General features: G+C 41.4%; 1 protein-coding gene across 2 annotated transcripts in view; it reads left to right on the top strand.

The window, feature by feature from the left end:
- The window catches only part of SVOPL (SVOP like), a 77,987-nt gene that overhangs the window by 7,642 nt on the left and 50,442 nt on the right, over positions 1 to 19,903 (top strand). Inside the window, exons 2-8 of one of the 2 annotated variants that reach the window (XM_072777361.1) lie at positions 5,984 to 6,104; positions 6,270 to 6,361; positions 9,386 to 9,484; positions 14,119 to 14,190; positions 16,071 to 16,195; positions 18,382 to 18,445; positions 19,399 to 19,524. In XM_072777361.1, coding sequence (XP_072633462.1) covers positions 6,023 to 6,104; positions 6,270 to 6,361; positions 9,386 to 9,484; positions 14,119 to 14,190; positions 16,071 to 16,195; positions 18,382 to 18,445; positions 19,399 to 19,524 — 660 coding nt within the window. In that variant the 5' untranslated portion in view covers positions 5,984 to 6,022. Of the gene's footprint in view, positions 1 to 5,983; positions 6,105 to 6,269; positions 6,362 to 9,385; positions 9,485 to 14,118; positions 14,191 to 16,070; positions 16,196 to 18,381; positions 18,446 to 19,398; positions 19,525 to 19,903 lie in introns of those variants that run through there. The other variant, XM_072777360.1, reaches the window with a different exon arrangement.

The following is a 19,903-nucleotide window of genomic DNA, read 5'->3' as shown; positions in this document are numbered from 1 at the left end:
GAGGATGATTGCTAACATATTTCCTGGGAGGGTAGAGATAAAGGAAATTTCCAAAGGGATTTTTATATATAAAGAAGACTTATAGGATCCTGGAGGTCAGGCTAATGTCAAGCTAGTTTTTGCCTCTAGCAAAGCATCAACATTGAGGTAGTTGAGTTCCTGGAAGAAGGTCAACCTGCCCATCCTAAGTACTTGTCAATGAGCTGTAAATTATAGGGAAATTTATTTTTTTTATTTTTTACCTTTGTTCTCCACATCACAAACCACCTCCTTCTTGAAGTTGGGAGTCACTGGGAAGGAAGAACTGGGGCTTTGTGGTGTGCTGTGTTTAATAACAGAGTGGAGGGGGATGGTACCTGGATTGTAGCGTTTGCTGATTTCCCTAGTGTTATATTCCCACTACGGCTGGTTTTAAATTACCAACGTGATGTTATTGAATACAGAGGTGGAAAGAGATGTGCACAATCTGCCCTCAAAAGCAGGTGGGAGCTGTCTTCAACATAGCACTGATGCACCGCCACACCTGGCACACATACACCGTCCTGTCTCATATGTGTGTATGTATTTTTTCATTCCCGTTCACCCACATCCCAAGCTCTCATTCCTTTTGCCCTGTAGTTAGTCACTGTAATGGTATTTTTATGTATCTATGTAAATTATAAAACGTACAGTCTTGGTGTATATATTTGCATTTTATGTTAATTCTCAAATTGTTCTTATTCTTTTCCTTGCTTTTATTTTTAGTTGCCCTCTTAGTTGTTTTTGTGATTATAGATAGTATATTGATAACTCTGGTTCTCATGCTGATCCTGCAGGTGGGATGCCTGCCCATCCTGCCATCTTTCCTGACTTCCAGCTCTTATTTATCATGGATTATTTTACTCATTGTTGAGGGTATTAACATTTCCAGTCAGTTCTGAAACCACAATCAGGTCTATGTATTTTATTCAAATGTTGACTCTAAACCTGAAAATGAAGTCTTTTTTAAAATTATTTTTATTTTATTTATTTAAAATATTTTATTTATTTATTCATGAGAGAGAGAGAGAGAGAGAGAGAGATATGCAGAGACATAGGCAGAGGGAGAAGCAAGCTCCATGCAGGGAGCCCAACGTGGGACTTGATCCGGGGTCTCCAGGATCACACCCTGGGCCAAAGGTGGTGCTAAACCGCTGAGCCACCTGGGCTGCCCACCCCCCCCCCTTTTTTTTTAACAACCATATAAATAAATATTGCTCACTTCAGGACCAAGCATTATATGTGAAGATTATATTTGTTTTTTGAAGTCCAACATCATGACCAAAAAGGAATTCTCTTTTCTTTATCCCATTGGTTGCCTAAAACCATGTTACATTTTAGTTTCATTCATGTATAGAAACAAAATAATGTGAATCTCCTCTTCAATCAAGAAAAATATGAAATCATATGAGGCGCCTGCCTGGCGAGCTCAGTTGATAGAGCATGTGACTCTTGATCTCAGGGTTGTAAATTAAAGCCCCACGTTGTAGAGATTATTTAAAACTAAAAACGTAAAAAATATATATGAAATCACAAATGTGAATCTCCCTTTCTGGGATCAGCTTTCATTCAAGAAAGCTGTGAAGTAATTATCTTGGACCTAACACCTTTTGCCAGGCCCTCTGTGATGAATTCTTTTTGCTGATAAGAGAAGGGAGGAATGTAGATTATTTATGACCCGTGGAACTACCTGGTCAGGGTAAAGCATACGAATTAAAACTTGCTCTGCTCAATCGTAAATGGCAGATTTCTTGGGTTTCTTTTCTTGCTGCTTACTATAAAAAGGAGAAGGAGGTTGCTGGAGGTTGTTTTATTATTCTAAAAGTAAGCCTTTGTGGTCATTAAAATTGTAAAAAATGTTTTGATTGCTAGGAGAAGTCATAAAACTTGACTGTAGGAGAGATTAAATGTTGATTGAAGATTGAGCTTATTGTTAAGCATTTTATTTGTAACTGAACTTAAAATGAACTTGGATTTTAAAAATTATTTTCCCACCTAACCAAACAGTTTTATTCTCTAAGACTATAAATGGCCAGAATCACTTTCAGTTGGTAAGTCTGCTGCCATGATTTGTATGACTATTTTTTAGGGGGAAAAAAATTGATGTAATTTGTGTGCAATAGAATTTACCTTTTTAAAGTATATAATTTGGTGAATTTTAGTACAAGGTTGTACAGTCATCACCACTATCTAATTCTCACTGAATAGCCTCATTTTCAAATTTTGATTAAGTTAAATCTGTTACTAGTTCATCTTCATATCTAGAAATATGATGGTTATAGCCAATTTTTAAAAAAAATATTTATTTATTTATTTTAGAGAGAGTGAGAGAGAGTGCAGGGGGAGGGGCAGAGGGAGAGAGAGAGAATCTCCAGCAAGCTCCCCGCTGAGCATGCAGTCCAACATAAGACTCGATCTCACCTACCCTGAGATCATGACCTCAGCCAAAATCAAGTTAGATGCTTAACTTACTGAGCCACTCAGGTGCCCCTGTTATAGCCAATGTGTCTAGAAGTCTTTTTTTATAATCAAAAGAAAGGGATATTTTTTTTTCTGATAATTTCATTAAAAAAGGTTACCAGTTAACACCCTCCAAAGGTGTTTGGACAATGTCTGGAAAGGGAGCAGTAGTTCTAGAACAGTCTGTTATGATTTTCAGGCTCACAGATGGGCTAAGAGGCCAATTATTTTTTACTTTTTCCATTCTGGGAAAATAATAGCTTTTTGTACTTTCATGTTTTCCCATGGGAAAGAGGATTTCATGAACTTCTGAGCATTATTGATCTATCCCTCATCTGGGAATATTTATGTATTTGTGACAGTGTTTTAAGAAAACAAATAATATCAACATTACAGTATAGTTGTTTTGATGTGTATCTTTCGTGTCCCCAACTCAAATAAAAACTCCTTAGGGCAGAGAGCATGTCAGACTTTCCTTCAAAGTCTTCACAGGAGCCCACACAATACAAGATACAGAGCTGACCCTTAGCAAACATTGATGACCTTGACATGCTGCTATAGACTGGTTTGTGGCTATTTCTATATTCTGGTTGAAAAAAAAAAAAAGTACCTTTGAGTTCTGATTCTGTCATTTGCTAGTGGCCTGACATTGGAAATGTAATTTTAAAATCTCAGAACTTCACTTTTTGAACTATTTATTTTGAAAAATATTACACCTTTTCAAAAGCTGATAGTAAAATGAATCCCAAATGCACCCATCATCCTCAATAATTTTCAACATATAGCCATTCTTTACTCTTCTTTATGACCATCTACTTATGCACCATATCCCATGCTACCATTATTTCAAAGATTTGAATCTATAAGATTTGAATCATATTTCATGCTGAATTATTTTAAAGATTTGTTTATTTATTGAAAGAGAGGGATTTGGGGGGAGAGGGAGAGAGAGAATCTCGAGCAGACTCCCCATTTAGAGTGGAGCCTAATGAAGGGCTCAATCCGAAGACCCTGAGATCATTACCTCAGCCAAAATCAAGAGTCTGATGCTCAACCAACTGAACCACCCAGGTGCCCTCCCATTAAATTATTTTAAAATGAATCTCAGACATCATATCATTTCATCTCTATTTTATTTATTTTTTTAAAGATTTATTTATTTATGATAGAGAGGCAGAGACACAGGAAGAGGGAGAAGCAGGCTCCATGCCAGAAGCCCGATGCGGGACTTGATCCTGGGACTCAATCCTGGGACTCCAGGATCGCGCCCTGGGCCAAAGGCAGGCACTAAACCGCTGAGCAACCCAGGGATCCCCTTCATTTCATCTCTCTTTTAGTGTGTATCTCTACTATATAAGAATTCTTTTTTTCTGCTGTAGCCATAATATCATCATCATACCTAATGATGGCGTCAAAGATTCCTTAATATCATCAAACTTCTGCACTCACTTCCCTAATCTTACTCTCATCTCTTTTTCATCTCATTCTCTTAGATGTTGTTTTACAGTTGGTCTATTTGAATGAGGATCCAAATAAGAACAAATCATTTATTTGATTTGTTCTTTTCCTTTGTAAGTTTCCCTTTTGTCCTTTCATCATGCCATTTATTCATTGAAGAAGGTGGGTCATTTATCTTATCCAACTCCCTCATTCTGGATATTTTTTCTGATTGCAGCTACATGGTGTAGTATAATGAGTTTCTTTTTCATCTCCTGTATGAATTGGCAGAGATAGAGGCTTGATCAGATTCTGGTTTAACCTCTTCTTAAGAGAATACATCATAAGTAATGCTGTATACTTCACTCTTATTGTGGCTCATTGGGACCACATGATATCTGATTGTCTTTCTTTCAGTGACATTAAGATCTGACAGTGGCTACAGGGTAACCAGTCTTATCCATCTCTTACCCATCTCTTCATCAGCTTTTCACCTATTAGTTCAGCAGCCATTGGTAATCGTTACCTAGATCCATTATTTCACTGAGTTGTAAAATCATAATAATTTAATTCCATCCATCCTTTTTTTTCCTGCAGGTTTTAGCTGAAATTCAAAAAAAGTTTTCTTTCACTGTTTGGTTATCCTGAAGTTCAAAGAATTTGTACAAGAAAGACATTTACTAGTTTTCAGAGTAATGAGTTGGTTTCTTAGTATTCTCCAAAGGTGATCAGTGAGATTTTCATTTCAGTGTTGCTATGAACGATGGATTCTGATATCTTTGATGTGTTTCGATTCTTTGCAGTCATTATTCTTCTTGATGTTTAAATTGTCCCATCTTTGGCTGATGGGAGCCTTTTCAAGTTGAATCTTGTAATCTTTTGTCACAACCCCAGGAGTGTTTGATATCTTCCATGCTATCTGGTATGACAAGATGTTCCAGGCTCAATTTACACATTTCCTGTCCCAGATCCAGAATTAGCCATTTATCTAAGGCGCCAGGGTTTCTTTTAATGGGAAATAGGAAAGAAAACAATCTGGGCTCTAGCAGTGCTCATTAGTCATTTTTTCCAGGCTCTTCCAGTGGATAATATTAGGATATATGTATGTAATACATAGTGAATTCATATGAATATTTCCAATTCAAAGTTACAATTATAAGATTTTTATATAACTTCTTTGATTTTTGTATCTTTTTTCCTTTAAACCAAAAATCTTGGTTCCTAATCATATTAATATAATTACTACTTGCTTTAACCTACAATATGTACTAGTATCAAAATGAGGATACTAATATTAATACTAACAATCTCATCACAGAACAGGTTATGATTTATCCTGTGAGGAATGTGAAGTTAAATGACCATGCCTTCAAATATTTTTTTAAGTTATTTATGTACGTATGTATGTATGTATGTATGTATTTAAGATTGAGAGAGAGAGAGAGAGACAGGCAGAGGGAGAAGCAGGCTCCATGCTGGAAGCCCAACACGGGACTCGATCCCAGGTCTCCAGGATCACACCCTGCGCTGAAGGTGGTGCTAAACCACCGGAGCTGCTCTCCATGTCTTCAAGTCTTTTGGAAAAAACTTGACTAAGTTGATACTCAGCTTTGTTTTTATTTTTCTTTTGATTTCTAGAGTTAAGAATCCTTCCTTGGGCTAAATACATGAAGGGGGATGGAGCCAATAAAAAGAAGTGCTCCTGGGTTTCTGTCAGAATGAAATGAAATGTTACATAGAAAGCACACAATAAACCACAAGAGCTACGGGAATGTAAAGTACAGGTTACTATGATTTTTTCTCTGTAGCAAAGGCCATCTTCACTCCCAGGTAGAGGATGCTATTGGCCAAATTGTCCATAGCTCACCTGGGCCCTGACTCAGGGTCAATTACTAGCCACTGGGGCCCAATCATCTCAATTGGCCATTTGACTTCTCCATGTCTCAGATTCCTTATATGTAAGATGAGGCTGAATTAGAATACCCACCTCATAGATTTTCTGTGAAGATCAAAGGAAAATGTGCACCCTATTATATATTTTTCTTCTTCCCTCTCCCACTTTGATCAGGGAAGCCAAGCTGTGTGGGGAACTGGGACCATTTAGAAGATGGCAACCAAGCAGACAGAGTCGGTCACCATCATTAGCCTCCGGAAGCTGAGCCTAGAGACCCGAGAGCCACCACCAAAAGGTAAGATGATCATGGAAGTCTCAGACCCCCCAAGGTGCTGCTTAATTCCCCCTTGTAGTTACTAGTTTTTATAATTGGTTTCCCAACATCTTCTTCCTCATTATTAGTGGGCAATCATCAGCTTCCCACAGAGATCATTCCTTTCATTCTGCCCTTCCTTGTTAGAGTCAAAGACATTCACTGTGGAAGATGCTGTGGAGACCATTGGATTTGGACGTTTCCACATTGCCCTGTTTCTGATCATGGGCAGCACTGGGGTGAGTGCTCCTTGGAGATCATTTGGCTCTTCTTTTTTATTTATTTATTTATTTATTATTTATTTATTTATTTATTTATTTATTTATTTTTTCATTTGGCTCTTCAAAGCTAATTCATTATTGGACACAAAGAATCTTCCACTGACCTCTAACTCTGGGATGTCCATTCAGGGAGGAGAGTGAAAGAGAGCAGGAACTCCATGAGATGTCTAATTAAAAAATAATTTTCATCTACTTTGGCATGTTTGGTTATGAGCAAATAAATATTTAACTAGTATCACTCTAAGCAAAATTAGACATATGGTCCTCAAATTTTTGTGCATAAGAATCACAAGGGGAGAGGATCCCTGGATGGCTCAACGGTTTAGCACATGCCTTGGCCCAGGGTGTGGCCCTGGAGTCCCGGGATCGAGTCCCACACTGGGCTCCTGCATGGAGCCTGCTTCTTTCTCTGCCTATGTCTCTCTCTCTCTCTCTCTCTCTCTCATGAATAAATAAATAAATAACATTAAAAAAAAAAGAATCACAAGGGGATACCTGTCATCATTACATATTTCCAGAACCTTTAGGAGGCTCTGATAAAGGTGTGCTATTTGCCATCAGCTATTTTGAGAAAAGAAGAGTGACAGCTCAGCTCCATGGCTTTGACCAGTAGTGGGGATGTCCTAAGAAACTACTATTGCTTCCTCCTTTTGTTATAGGTGCGGTGAGAATATGTTAGGAATATGATAGCGATAAGGAGACAGAATGGAAAATCTGACATGACAATGGTTTAAAGGAGAAGTTAAAGATAGCCAAGAGGAGAGTAAATAATAGAGAGCCCTGACCCTCACCCTCAGCAAAATGGTATGAGAAAAAGAGTGATGTGAGCTGGAGGTAGCACTCAGCAAGTTCTGCTGCAGGACTTCAAAGCCTTGTGTTCTCAGGAGGCAGTCCGGTAAAGGAGAGAAAGGCAAGACATGCCCTGGCCCTACTTTTATAATAACCAACAATACAATTTAGAATATTTCTTCATTTATAAAGTAGTATCTCACCCAGACTCCAAAATGGTCAGATTCCATATTTCAAGGGACAAGTGGGTGTGATTGGGGAGGATTTTATCATAACTCTTTTCTACTTCAACCAGAACATCTCTACTTCTGTTTAACATATTTGGTTCCCAATGTGGTTTCATTACATGGTCTCCTTGGTTTAAACACTGTTAAACTTTCTGCATCTTTTGCCTTCAGATATGTTGTGTACCCTGTCTTTTCTTCACCAATAGCCCCCCGGCAAGTGAAAAGAATACATATAATTTTTTTTTACCTTCCTAAATAAACCAAACCGTCTATACAAAGGGAGTACATCTTTATTAGTTATTATCTGTACTAGAAAGATGGGGTTATTGTACCCCCTTCCCAAAGGATAGGTATCACCTCTATATAGGTAACCCCTGATGTCTATATCCCAATCCACATCCATGGAGATTGTATGTCTATTGCATATTTACACTTGATGTGGTTGCAAAATAGCTTCTGGTGTTCTTTAAGTGTTTTATAAGCTGCTTCATTCCATTCTTCCCAACCCATCAGTAGGAAGGGCTGTTTACCAGGCCTCCTCCTCCGTGTCATGAGCGTGTAAACACACACACACACACACACACACACACACACAACTGTTTAATTGGATGTGGTAACCAAATCTCTCTCCTAGTTTTAGTGTGGGCTACTTTGGATGGATCTTCTCATCAGAATAGGTGTGTTGATAGTGATGGGAATGGTTCCTCCTGGCCGTGGTCTGTTAAGGTTCTTGGTCAGAAGCAGTCAGAACAATAGTTGGATTTCAGGGCCTAGTGTGACCAGGGTGTATGTAATAACATCACAGCAGCAGGGCAGCCTCAGTTTGTGACCAAGCATTCTGAATCCTGGTGTTCTCTTAGGTCTACTAAGATCTTATATGGTGCTGCTCTCTGTATCCCTCTCGCCTAAGGCTATTCTATCAGGGTGGGGCAGAGTCGTATCCCTTATTGGTTTATTTTCTCCTAACACCACTTAGAGGAGTAGAGTCCTGATTAATATTGACCCGACTCTCTATATTACTGAGAGAGATAAGTTTAATAAATCAAACATCCTTCTGAGGTTGTCATGCCATCTCTTATTCATTATACTTTTGGGACTAAAACATACCAGCTATCTGAACTCTAAACATAACTAAAGTACTTTCCAAGAAGAAAGAAGCCTTTATGGTACCTTTCTAATTCCCATATAGTGCTAACACCACTATATTTTTTTCATCCCAGACCTTCAAGTTATATGTACGCAAATAGCACCATAATACATATAATCCACACAAATATCAATTCTTTACTAGCATTTACTTCTTCCTTTCCCTAGGAGATAAACTCACCTTATAAATTACAAGATATAGATGAGGATGGTATTCAAATTTCCTATTGAAAGAAATATTTAGTAGCACAGCTTACGATAGATTTGTCAAACAGACATTCTTTCTCTGTGATGAACTTGTTGTGTACTTGCTGCTTTACTTTCTTTTAGTTTTTGTGAAATACACCTTCCAACTCAGCTTCTTGAGATCAGAGACTATTTTACAAATCCATTTGCCAGGGCTATGCCCTGAGACCTTCACAATGCTGAGTATGAAGCAACAGAGCTAGGTTGATGTGGATGCTGGTGGTTAGCTAGGTCATGCAATACCCAAGTGACCCACCCCCTATTCCCCCCCACACAACACCCTCATAGTGTTGCTGTTCAAAAGCATGGATCAGCAACATCACAAATAAATATATGTCATAAATCTGTGGGAACCCTCTCAAATTGTTTGAAACATAAATATTACATCCATGAAAGCCACAGATCTACTATACTTCTTTATCTTGACACTAGCAGTATCAAGTGGATACACTATACATGCTCCCTAAGGAGGGGAAGGAGGAAGTTAGGATGGGAAGGATGAGGAATAGGCACACGTGGGAAGAATTGATGAGAAGCCAGCACTGAAATGTGGTGTTTTCTCTCCTTTCTTAAGGTTGTTGAGGCCATGGAGATCATGTTAATAGCAGTCGTGTCTCCTGTCATCCGCTGTGAATGGCAGTTGGAGAATTGGCAGGTGGCATTAGTGACCACGGTGAGTGCCTGCTTCTGGTGCTTTGAATGAACCAACTGAGAATCCAGGGCTTCTGCTCCCTTCCCTCATGCCATAGGGCTAAGAGACAAAGGCTACCTCAGTGCTGGTTGTGTTGGCTTCCAAAGCTCATAAGTTTGCAGGCCCAAACTACCACTTGGGGTCTTTCTCTCTTTTTTCTCTTTTCCTATAGGGATCACAATTTTGAGCTGCTTATTTTCTAGCTCCTAGCAAGAGGTTAGAAGAGATCAATGCAAATCAGAGAGTAGCTCTTAAGTCATGGATTAATTATGATTTGAGTTAGACTAAAATTAGTTGGACCATAGTGACTTACACAATCACCAAATCATGCTCACAGGCTTGTGTTATGCATTCAACTTTTCTCAAAGATCGTTATGAATAGCCTTATGAATTGTGCATTAAGTTTTGCTGCAGAGTGGAATTAAGCATATTACACATGATCATTTTTTATTAAGTACTAAACTAATGAATTGCCAGCAGGCTGTGCACACATGTGTGTTGGAGGGAGTACAAGCAGTTCCATGTTGCTTGCATAGAAAGTCGGGAACAGGGAGCAATGGGAGACAAGCTTGCAGAGACAGGTGGGGATCAGAAACATCTTGGAGTCTGTGCATAGACTCCATTCTGGAGACCACTGTAAGCCCCTGCACCCCAACTCTGGTTGACAGGTGCAAGCTGTCCAAGCAAAGTATAGTTGGTAGAGATCTATATGACAGTTTTTCAAATTAGTCTTTTATATAACAAAGACCAGTTTCACCTAAACACATCATTGACTTCATAGTCATTACATGTTTCTCATTAAATGGCTATTAAAGTATACTTCCTATCATGCAGAGCTCTGGTAAATCTTTTTTTTAAATCTTAAAAGAGGCTCTTCATGCCTAAAAATGTTGGAGACTACACTGTGGATGATAGGGAGCCATTAAGGGGTTTTAAGGAGGGGCATGGTCAGCTTTCCAAGAACCCTGAGGAGATAAGGTTGGAACGTAGATAGGTTAGCAGTGGTCAAGTGGCAGAGTATGTGGCGGGGAGGAACTGTGTTCTGGAAGTATCTCAGAGGTCACATCGGCCAAGGAGGCAAAAGAAACATAAGGTGAAGAGTGGAGAATTGATTTACTTGGGTATTGGAGTGGTTTTCATGAAGACAGGACTTAATAGAGAGAAATACGATGAGCCAGGTGCCAACATCCTCACCGAGAGGGGAGTGGCAGGCGACAGGAAGGCAGAGATGGGTAGAGGATGCAGAGTCAGTTGGCGGAGGCTTGGAAGAGAGTAAGGCTTTCTAAGAGAGTGAGAGTCATGTTCTGAAAGTGGCTGTGGAGAATGCCAGAAGTTTTCTCCAGCCCCCTAGCTTTCTGGGGGTTATGGGCAGAGGGGAAGGGGTGTCCCCACCTCTCACTCACTGCCTTAACCAAACAAATTGGGAATTCTCATCTGTGTTGGGAACCAGGAGCCTCCTCACATAAGGAAATGACCTGATCTGATTTCTCCTCTCAGAGAACGTATATTACCCACCCAATTGTGTTTCTCCCTGTGTTGTGGGGGCCAGGAAATGTAAAGTCTGATTTTGTACTCAATCCCAGCAGCGAATGTTACAAATCCGATTACTTTTTTACATCCATTTCTCTCTTTAAAATTCCCTTATTAATTTTGTTATATTTGTTCTTTTTTTTTTTTTTTTTGACACTTTTAGAAGAGGGAAAGGGTATGAATAAAAATAGCTGATGATGTTACCTGGGCTTATAATTAAGTGACTCAGCCATTTTTCATTTCTTCTCCCTATAAAATGTAGTTGCAGTTTGGAAAGCATTCCCTGTCAATCCTGTACCTTGCGAGTGACTGCCACAAGGTCCCGTATAATTATAACTGTGCCACACCCCAGCTGGCTTCATTCCTGAGCACGTGGCAACATCCAGATGTGGTGTTTGCATCTGTCACTCCCACAAAACTATATTACATGGTACACTTTCTATATTTGCAGCTGACCTTTCTGTGGTTGCATTTACGTTGTTCGTGGTGGTAAATAAGGAGGTTCCCTATTGTGAGCTGTGACATGACTTCCTTGTTAGGCAGGTCCCTGCTCAGGAGACTTTGCTCTGGGGAATTCAAGTCACTCCAGAAGTGTCCGTTTCTTGCTCTGAGTCCCTGGCTTGGCTGCTGTCCTTTAGTGTCTGTCATCCTGGTTGAGTCCCATCCAGCTTTGGCAGCTGTGCCTTGGGTTCACTGACCACACACACCCTTGCTAACAGGAGGGGCCCAGACTGGTCAGCCAAGAGGTCTTTTTCTGACCATCTCCCAGATTCCCCATTCCCAACCCCAGCGCCACCTGCCACCTTCCGGATAACCTGGCCTGGGCGGTTAGTTGTTGATGGTGTAACCTTGGGAACTGCAGATGAATTATAATCCCTCATGTTTTGTGACTAAGAGCTGGGGCTAAAGAAACAAAACTTCATGTGCTGCATAAAACAGAAATAGAAGAGTAATTTTTGTGCTAAAAATAAGTACCTGCAGAAAAAACAGACCCTCCAAAGGAAGTGGAGAGAGGGGGGAGAGAAAGAGAGAGAGAGAGAGATTGATTGATTATTTCTTCTTGCCTCAGTGCAATTTCCCAAACAGGATTAGCATTGGCAAGCTTTGGGGTTCACATAGCCATCGAGTCAAGGTTTGTGCTGCAGGACAGGCTTAGTAATAAACAACTCAGCCTTAGAAAAGTCATGTCTAAAAAAAAAAAAAAGAAAGAAAGAAAAGTCATGTCTTTGCACTGAATGGAAAGAGAATAAGAAAGAAAAAAATCTGCCACTGATGGGAGAGAACAGAGTAACCTTTAAATTTGATCTTATTTGACTCTTTGCTTCACCTCTATTAATCATTTAATTTAAACTTAATCCAGGTACAATTAAGTCTATTAACCCAACATAGCATCTCAATAAATGAAAGTATTTTAAATCCAAAGAGCCACTTTACTCTCTGCCCTGTAGTCTGTGATTGCTTCCTTTTATTTAAGTCTACTCAAAGAGAAAAAAAATTAGTTTACTTCTTCCTTCTTGGAGGGAGTTTGATAATTCCATAAGAGAAACTGCTTAATTTCAGGGACACCCAAATTTTGAGACTCACCAACTGATATGATTTTTCCAAATTGAGCGGCTGGCTGACATAGGATTGGCATTAAAAAATATATATATAGGGATCCCTGGGTGGCGCAGCGGTTTGGTGCCTGCCTTTGGCCCAGGGCGCGATCCTGGAGACCCAGGATCGAATCCCACGTCAGGCTCCCGGTGCATGGAGCCTGCTTCTCCCTCTGCCTGTGTCTCTGCCTCTCTCTCTCTCTCTCTCTCTCTGTGACTATCATAAATAAAAAATTAAAAAAAAATATATATACATATGATAATTAAGGCCATTAGAAGACGAGAAAGAGGTAAGAAATCTTGCAACCGACTACTATCATCTTTCAAAAAAAGAAAAGAGTACATTTATATCAACAATCAGAAAGAAAATGATTCCAGAATAAAAAGAGCCCTTAATATTTAATGAATTTAGATTTATTCAATATGTATCACATTGACCTTATTTTTACTGTTTTTCTGAGGACTGATCAGATTTCATGATAGGGCAGCAGCTATCCCAAGACTGGCATTTAGAAAGCACTGGCTTCTCCATCCCCCCATCGCTCCCCCCGCCCCCACCGCCCCCTTCTATCCTGGAAAGCACAGTGCACAGAGGAAAAGCATGGCTTTGTTGTTTGAGAATAGATATGATTTTTTTTTTAATAGTTCCCTATGGAAGAAATGTGTTTGAGTCTTCCTTATGAAGAATAAGGAAGGGAAAAAAAGAGAAAGCAAGCAGGCAGCAGAAACAGTTCTCTTCTTGAAAAAGTCTCAGAAATGCAAGCTAACACCCTTCCTTTGATTACCCTAGAGTCACTCATTCAGAGATCTTACTAGAAAGGAAAAAGCAAGTGAAGCTCCAAACCACTTGAAAGAAGAAAAATAAGTAGCCTAAAGGCATAGACATCAGATCACAGCTTAGACTGAGTTAAAATGCTGGTATCATATCCAGGTTCTTGGATTTTATCACAAGCCATCGTGAGAACAAGTATGGAAAAGAAACAGGTTTATATTAGTTCTGAAGAGGGTTTCTGTATGAATGATTGGTTTTGGTGTTTATTTAAAGCTTATGTTTACCTGTAAAAACATAAAGGAGAATTGCTTCTGGAAGTCTCTACTTGTGCGGGGAATAAGGCAGGTCATGAATGAATAGAGTTTTTTTTTTTTTTCTTTTAATTCTAAAAATGGAAATGCCCAATTAAATGAGTAGAATGAGGCCAGTACCATTATCTTGGATCGGAGGGAAAGCAAGTCCTTATTCCTCCGACCCCGGTTTCTACCGGGGGCAGGGTCTTCAGGTGTGGGGTGAGCCAGTGGGAAGCCTCAGCCTCTGAAGCCCTGAACATGTTAACCAGAGACAGAGGAGCTTTGTGAAAACCCATTTTTCAACCCCTACCCTTGCACATTTCCAGTCGACTTTTCATTATGATGAATGAATGGGAGATGCAGTAAATTAGCAGATTATAGAAAGCCTGCCTACAGGTTGATCTTTTTTTTTTTCTCCACTTCCAGATGGTGTTTTTTGGCTACATGGTATTCAGCATCCTCTTTGGCCTCCTGGCTGACAGATACGGACGCTGGAAGGTAGGTTGGCCTTAAAGAATGATTTGGAATATTCTTTTGTGTTTTCTTTTGTGATGATGTCACCATTGCTTCTCTTTCTCCATCAATAACCAAGAGAGAATGTGCGGAAATGTCCCTCTCTGACACCGCGTGTCCGAATTCCAGACTGCTCTCTTTGCTTTCTCATCTTTTTCTTAAACACCTGTCCTTACACCTGGTCCCCGCCATCCAGGAATGGAACTGATGGATGCGCACAGTTAGAAGGTATTAGAATACAGAGATTGACACATAGAAACATAAGCAGCTTCATGTTAGTTAGGTTGGGCATAGCTTTGAAACTAAGCCACCAGCTCAAGGTCATAACCTACTAAGATTAAGCAGTAAGAGAGGAACCTATGTCCTCTGAAAAGAAGCCTAGGTCTGTCTTTTGCTTCCTTGTCTAGTATCTGGTAGGGAAGGCATCTCTGGTCATAAGCACGAGGGGGGAGAAGCCCCAAAGGAAAATAGAGAACTGGCTGTACGTTTTGAGGTACACAGAGTAAATATCATAGGCATTCATAAGTTGATCTGAAAACACAAGTATCTCAAAAAAATGTAAAAAGCACAAGAAGACATTTTACAAAAAAATAGAAATGGTCAACAAATCTTGAAAGATATTCAATCATGGGAGTTATCCAAAGGAAAAATATTAGAAGATATGATTTTTTTGGTATTAAATCCATAAAGAAAGCTGCAAGTGTACAGACACCTTCACATACCATTAGTATAGTTTTCTGACCATCAGTTGGGCAGTGTGAATTACCCAATCTCCTAGTCTAGAAATCTAGCCTGTTTCAGTCATCTGAGAACCACAGAGATTTATGTACATAGTCACAGCTAACTGGGACAGTGAGAAAATCTGTTTTCAACCATAGAGGAATCCACATTATATTATGTGGATTATCCTACATCTTTCCATTGGAATATTTTGCAGACATTAAAAATATGTTTTCCTATGAGAGACTCCTAACTCTGGGAAACGAACTAGGGGTGGTGGAAGGGGAGGTGGGCGGGGGGTGGGGGTGACTGGGTGACGGGCACTGAGGGGGGCACTTGATGGGGTGAGCACTGGGTATTATTCTATATGTTGGCAAATTGAACACCAATAAAAAATAAATTTATAAAAAAATATGTTTTCCCTTTCAAGCAGGGAAAGTAGGATAAAACCACATTAACAAGTATTTTCTTTGGGTTGGGAAGTCAAGCAAGATTTAAACATTTTTGTTTTTCTCTTTTTCTTCCATTTTTCTCTACTGTAAATTTGTGTTATTCTTATAATTAGAGAAAAAGCAAATACTTAAATTTTCTCCTCGTCCCCATTCCAACACAATGTTTCACTGTGCTCCTAACGAGGGCAGGTTTTGGCATCCTGATTTACAAGTTTCGGCTCCTGTCACCTGATAGGGTGGATGCAATTGGGCAGTTTTGAAGAATGGTTTGAATTTGGAATGTCTGGGCTTTCAGGCAATACAGTGACATGCATCATGTTATTTGACAAGTGTGAGAGATTGGTGAGCTCTCTGTAAAATTAGCACCTCGGAGAAGCAAATATCTGGATGGAAAATAAAAATCACCCTCAGAAGTTAAATTTTCTCAGGGCACCTGGGTGGCTCAGCAGTTGAGTGTCTGCCTTTGGCTCAGGGTGTGATCCTGGGGTCCTGGGATCGAGTCCCACATCCAGCTCCCTACAGGGAGCCTGCTTCTCCCTCTGCCTGTGTCTTTGCCTCTCTCTCTCTGTCTCTCATGAATAAATTAAAATCTTAAAGAAAAAAAAAGAAGTTAAATTTTCTCTCATTAATTTCTCTCATTAGTTTCTTCCGTTGAGGCAGATCCCATTAACAGGTCTCTTTTTGTTGCTTCAGATTTTGCTCATCTCATTCCTGTGGGGAGCCTACTTCTCCTTGCTGACCTCTTTCTCTCCCTCCTACATCTGGTTTGTCTTCCTGAGGACAATGGTGGGCTGTGGTGTGTCTGGCCATGCACAAGGGTAAGGACTCTACCTAGAGGATGCTTGAGAGAGTGAGAGAGAGAGAGATGTGTACACCCCCAGATACACTGTCGTTTATGGGCCAACGGCATCAGTAAGTTGTAAATGTATAAGCCTTCACTTGTGCTAATTATTTTTTAGCTTTTTTATTTTTAAAATTTTTTCTTGAAGTGCTGGCTGCTTATTCCATGGGGGGCTATTTGCTCATCAAAATGATGTTTGACGGTGAGGCTAGCAGAGGACACTGATTGATCATGTGCCAGCGTCTCTGTCCCTAAGGCCAATCTTGATTTTGTTTGACTAAATGGTACGCCAAAGGGCCATATGAGGTAGGTGCCGCAATCTATTCATTTCTTGAGAACTTGTTGGGAGAGTTTAGTTTGATCAGAAGCAATCATTTTAAAGTACCATTGCCCCATGACTGAAGATGGTGTCTAAGTGCATTTGCAAATCAGGGGGAGACCCTGGAAAGAGAGGGTGGCTGCTGGCCCCTCTCTGTCCTGGGGTGAGTGTGCAGCGACTCTCCTGCCTGGGGGTGGGGTGGGGTGGGGGGTGCTGGGGGTGGGAGGATGGGGATGGGGGTGGAGTGGGGGTAGGGGGGTGAGGGTGGAGTGGGGGGTGGGAGTGAGGATGGGGGTAGGGGGGTGGGGTGGGGGTAGGGGTGGGGGTAGGGGGTGGTTCTGTTAAACATTCAGCAACCCGAGAGCCTCCCTGAAGTTCGCAGAGTCCTTCAGGCTACTCTCTCCTGGTTGCCTTGGAGCAAGTTATCCTTAGACTGTATTAGGAGATATCAAAGCATCCGATTATTACCCTAATGTGTCGCAGAAAGATTGTTCCTCCCTGAGGCATAAATTAAGCCCCACTTGGAGCAGAAGTTAGCTTGAAATTTACAACATCCCTCGGGAACCAGCCCAATAAATATGTTAAGAAAACCCAAACCCTGGTTAATAATCGCAACAGGGAAGAGCAGTTAGAAAATCGAAGGGAGTGTGATTCTATTTATTTGTCTTGTCCCAAAATTAATTAGAAACCTAGGCTCTGACTCCTCATTCCTCATGGCCAACTATTTCTCTCTCTCTCTCTCTCTGTCTGTCTCTCATGAATAAATAAATAAAATGTTTTTTAAAAAGAGAGAGAGAAAGTGCATGGGAGCAGGAGGTGATGGGAGGGGGTGTAGAACGAGAATCTTAAGCAGGCTCCACGTGGATCCCGATGCGGGGCTCAATAACTCTGAGATCATGACCTGAGCTGAAATTAAGAGCCAGATGCTTAACCAACTGAGTCACCCAGGTGCCCCAACAAATCTTCACTTCTGACCCTAAATATCTGGGTTCTTTATGCATTGGCCAATTCTCCAATGCCAGCTGGGTGTTCTATAGTTCATTCCGACCCTAGCTGGAGTTTGCTCAGACCCCACAGGTTTGGGACTCAGTCCCATGAGGCTATCACCCACCTCAGACACCAAGTACAAGTTCCCAGGTTATCCACAACGTCTGTCTCAGTCGCTACAAATTGGAAGTTGCCACAAATCCTTCTGCGGGTCCAGTAAATTGCTAGAGCAGCTCGCAGGACCCAGGAAAAGAGTTTACTACTATGGCAGATTTATTACAAAGGACATTTTAAAGGAAACAGATGAACAGCCGGATGAAGAGATACACACAGGGCAAGGTCTAGAAGGGTCCCTGGGAGTTTGTGGTACACCTCCCTCCTTCCACCAGCACATAGATGTGTTCACCAGCCTGGAAGCCCTCCGAACTTTGTATGTCAGGGATTTTTATGGAGGCTTCATCCTGTAGGCATGAGGGATTATCAATGCATTTTCCAATTCCTTTCCTCTCTCCAGGGGGTGGGGGAAAGGCCTGGATGTTCCAAGAGTCTAATCGTGGCTTGGCCTTTTAAGACTGGGCCCCATCCAGGCGCTCACCAAGAGCCACCTCATTAGAAAAAACGATGCTCCTTTGGACCAGAGAATTCCAAGGATCCTAGGTGTTTGGTGTCAGAAACTGGACTCAAAGACCAAGTATTAGTGAAACTGGGAGCTGAGGGCAGTATATATATATTTTTCACCGTGATGAAGCCTGTGGTTTTTCGTTCTTTATCTCTGTAACAAGAAAAGTTGTGATTTTAAAAAATTAATTGCTTTTATAAAAACAACATTATTCTGTTCCTCCTCCTTTCCTGTTTAGGCTAATCATAAAGACTGAATTTTTGCCTACAAAATACCGAGGCTACATGCTCCCCTTGTCTCAGGTGAGATAACATAGGAACTCCACCTGCCTTCTCATCCTAGAGGACATGATGCACAGTTTTGCTCCTGGCTCGTTGATTGTTTGATTAGCACACTGTCTGTTTCTTGGTATTAACTAAAGAGCACTAGGAAGGCTTGAAGCCAGAGGTCCCATTTCAAGGTTTTCCTCCGCCAGGACTTTTGTACTTTGGTCACCCAACAGTAGCATTTAGAACACGGTAGCCCCTTCCAGGAAACATCCCAATGGCTGGTTTCAGTGGAATGAGAGAAGCCCAGGAATGCATCTGGGATAGACTTTGGCTTCCCACTGAGTCTTCAGCAGGGGCACACAGCGACCACCCCTTTTTAGGGCATCCCGTCTCTCCTCCAGGGTTACTAGTATCTGCAAGACTATAGTTGGCCCACGCCGGTGGGGACATGCTGTAAGTGCCTTGTCAAGCTGAGCCATTGATCCAAGTGAGGAGACTGGGGTGCCTGCCTGCCCCCCCCCGGGCCCCACTGGCCACTGAGGCAGGTTTTGCATCAGAAGCTGTGTCAGTCTTGAACCATCTCTGATGCTGTCATTATCTAAAAGCCCTGACTTTCAGGAGGTCCAGGAAAGAAAAGGCTACCCCTGTCTAGCTGAGCCTTCTATTTATAGACAAGCAACGGAGCCTTGGAGAAGTGAAGTGATGTTCTCTGTTCATCCAGGTCCTGGAGGTGGTGCTAGGTGTAGAACTCAGACTTGGGCTCTTTAAAGACTCTCTTCCATCTTATACTGAAATGCTCCCCGAGAGGCAGGGTTGAGCATACTTGATCGGAGGAATTTTAAAGATTTTATTTTCAAGTTATTTCTATACCCAACATGGGGCTTGAACTTAATCCCTAAGATCAAGAGTTATGTGCTCCACCAACTGAGCCATCCCCAGGTGCCCGCGCCCATAGGAGGAGTTTTACCCTCCCGTTCTCTCCCCAGGTTTTCTGGTTGGCTGGCTCCCTGCTTATAATCGGCCTGGCCTCTGTGGTCATCCCCACCATTGGGTGGCGATGGCTCATCCGCATCGCCTCCATTCCCGGCATCATCCTCATCTTGGCCTTCAAGGTAAGGATGCTCACAGGGCTCCCTCTTGTCCGCCCCTCCCACTGGCCCAGTGGTCCTTTTGCCCCGCAAATAGCAGCCTTACATCTGCCTCTTTCCTTTCCTCAAGACTGTCTCAACCCGCTTCATCCCTCCCCTCAGTTAGCCTGCCTTCTGATCATTTCTTGCTGGAAGTCTTGTCTCTCAGCTGTGCTCTATTTGGGCTGACCCCTCTCTGACTTTTAGTGCTTGTAGTTGGATGCCTGGTACACATTCTCAGGCCACTACAGAGCAGCTGGTTTGCCCCTCTGCTCTCCCTCCAATCTGCAGAATCATCATCTTCCTTGGGTTCTAGTAGAATTATGCTCATTGTTCAAAGACAGGGCTAACAGCTCAGGGGACC

Source organism: Canis lupus, chromosome 15 (assembly GCF_048164855.1).
Source record: "Canis lupus baileyi chromosome 15, mCanLup2.hap1, whole genome shotgun sequence".
In the NCBI taxonomy this organism is placed as follows: Eukaryota; Metazoa; Chordata; class Mammalia; order Carnivora; family Canidae; genus Canis; species Canis lupus.
This window is presented reverse-complemented; position numbering and strand designations above follow the sequence as displayed.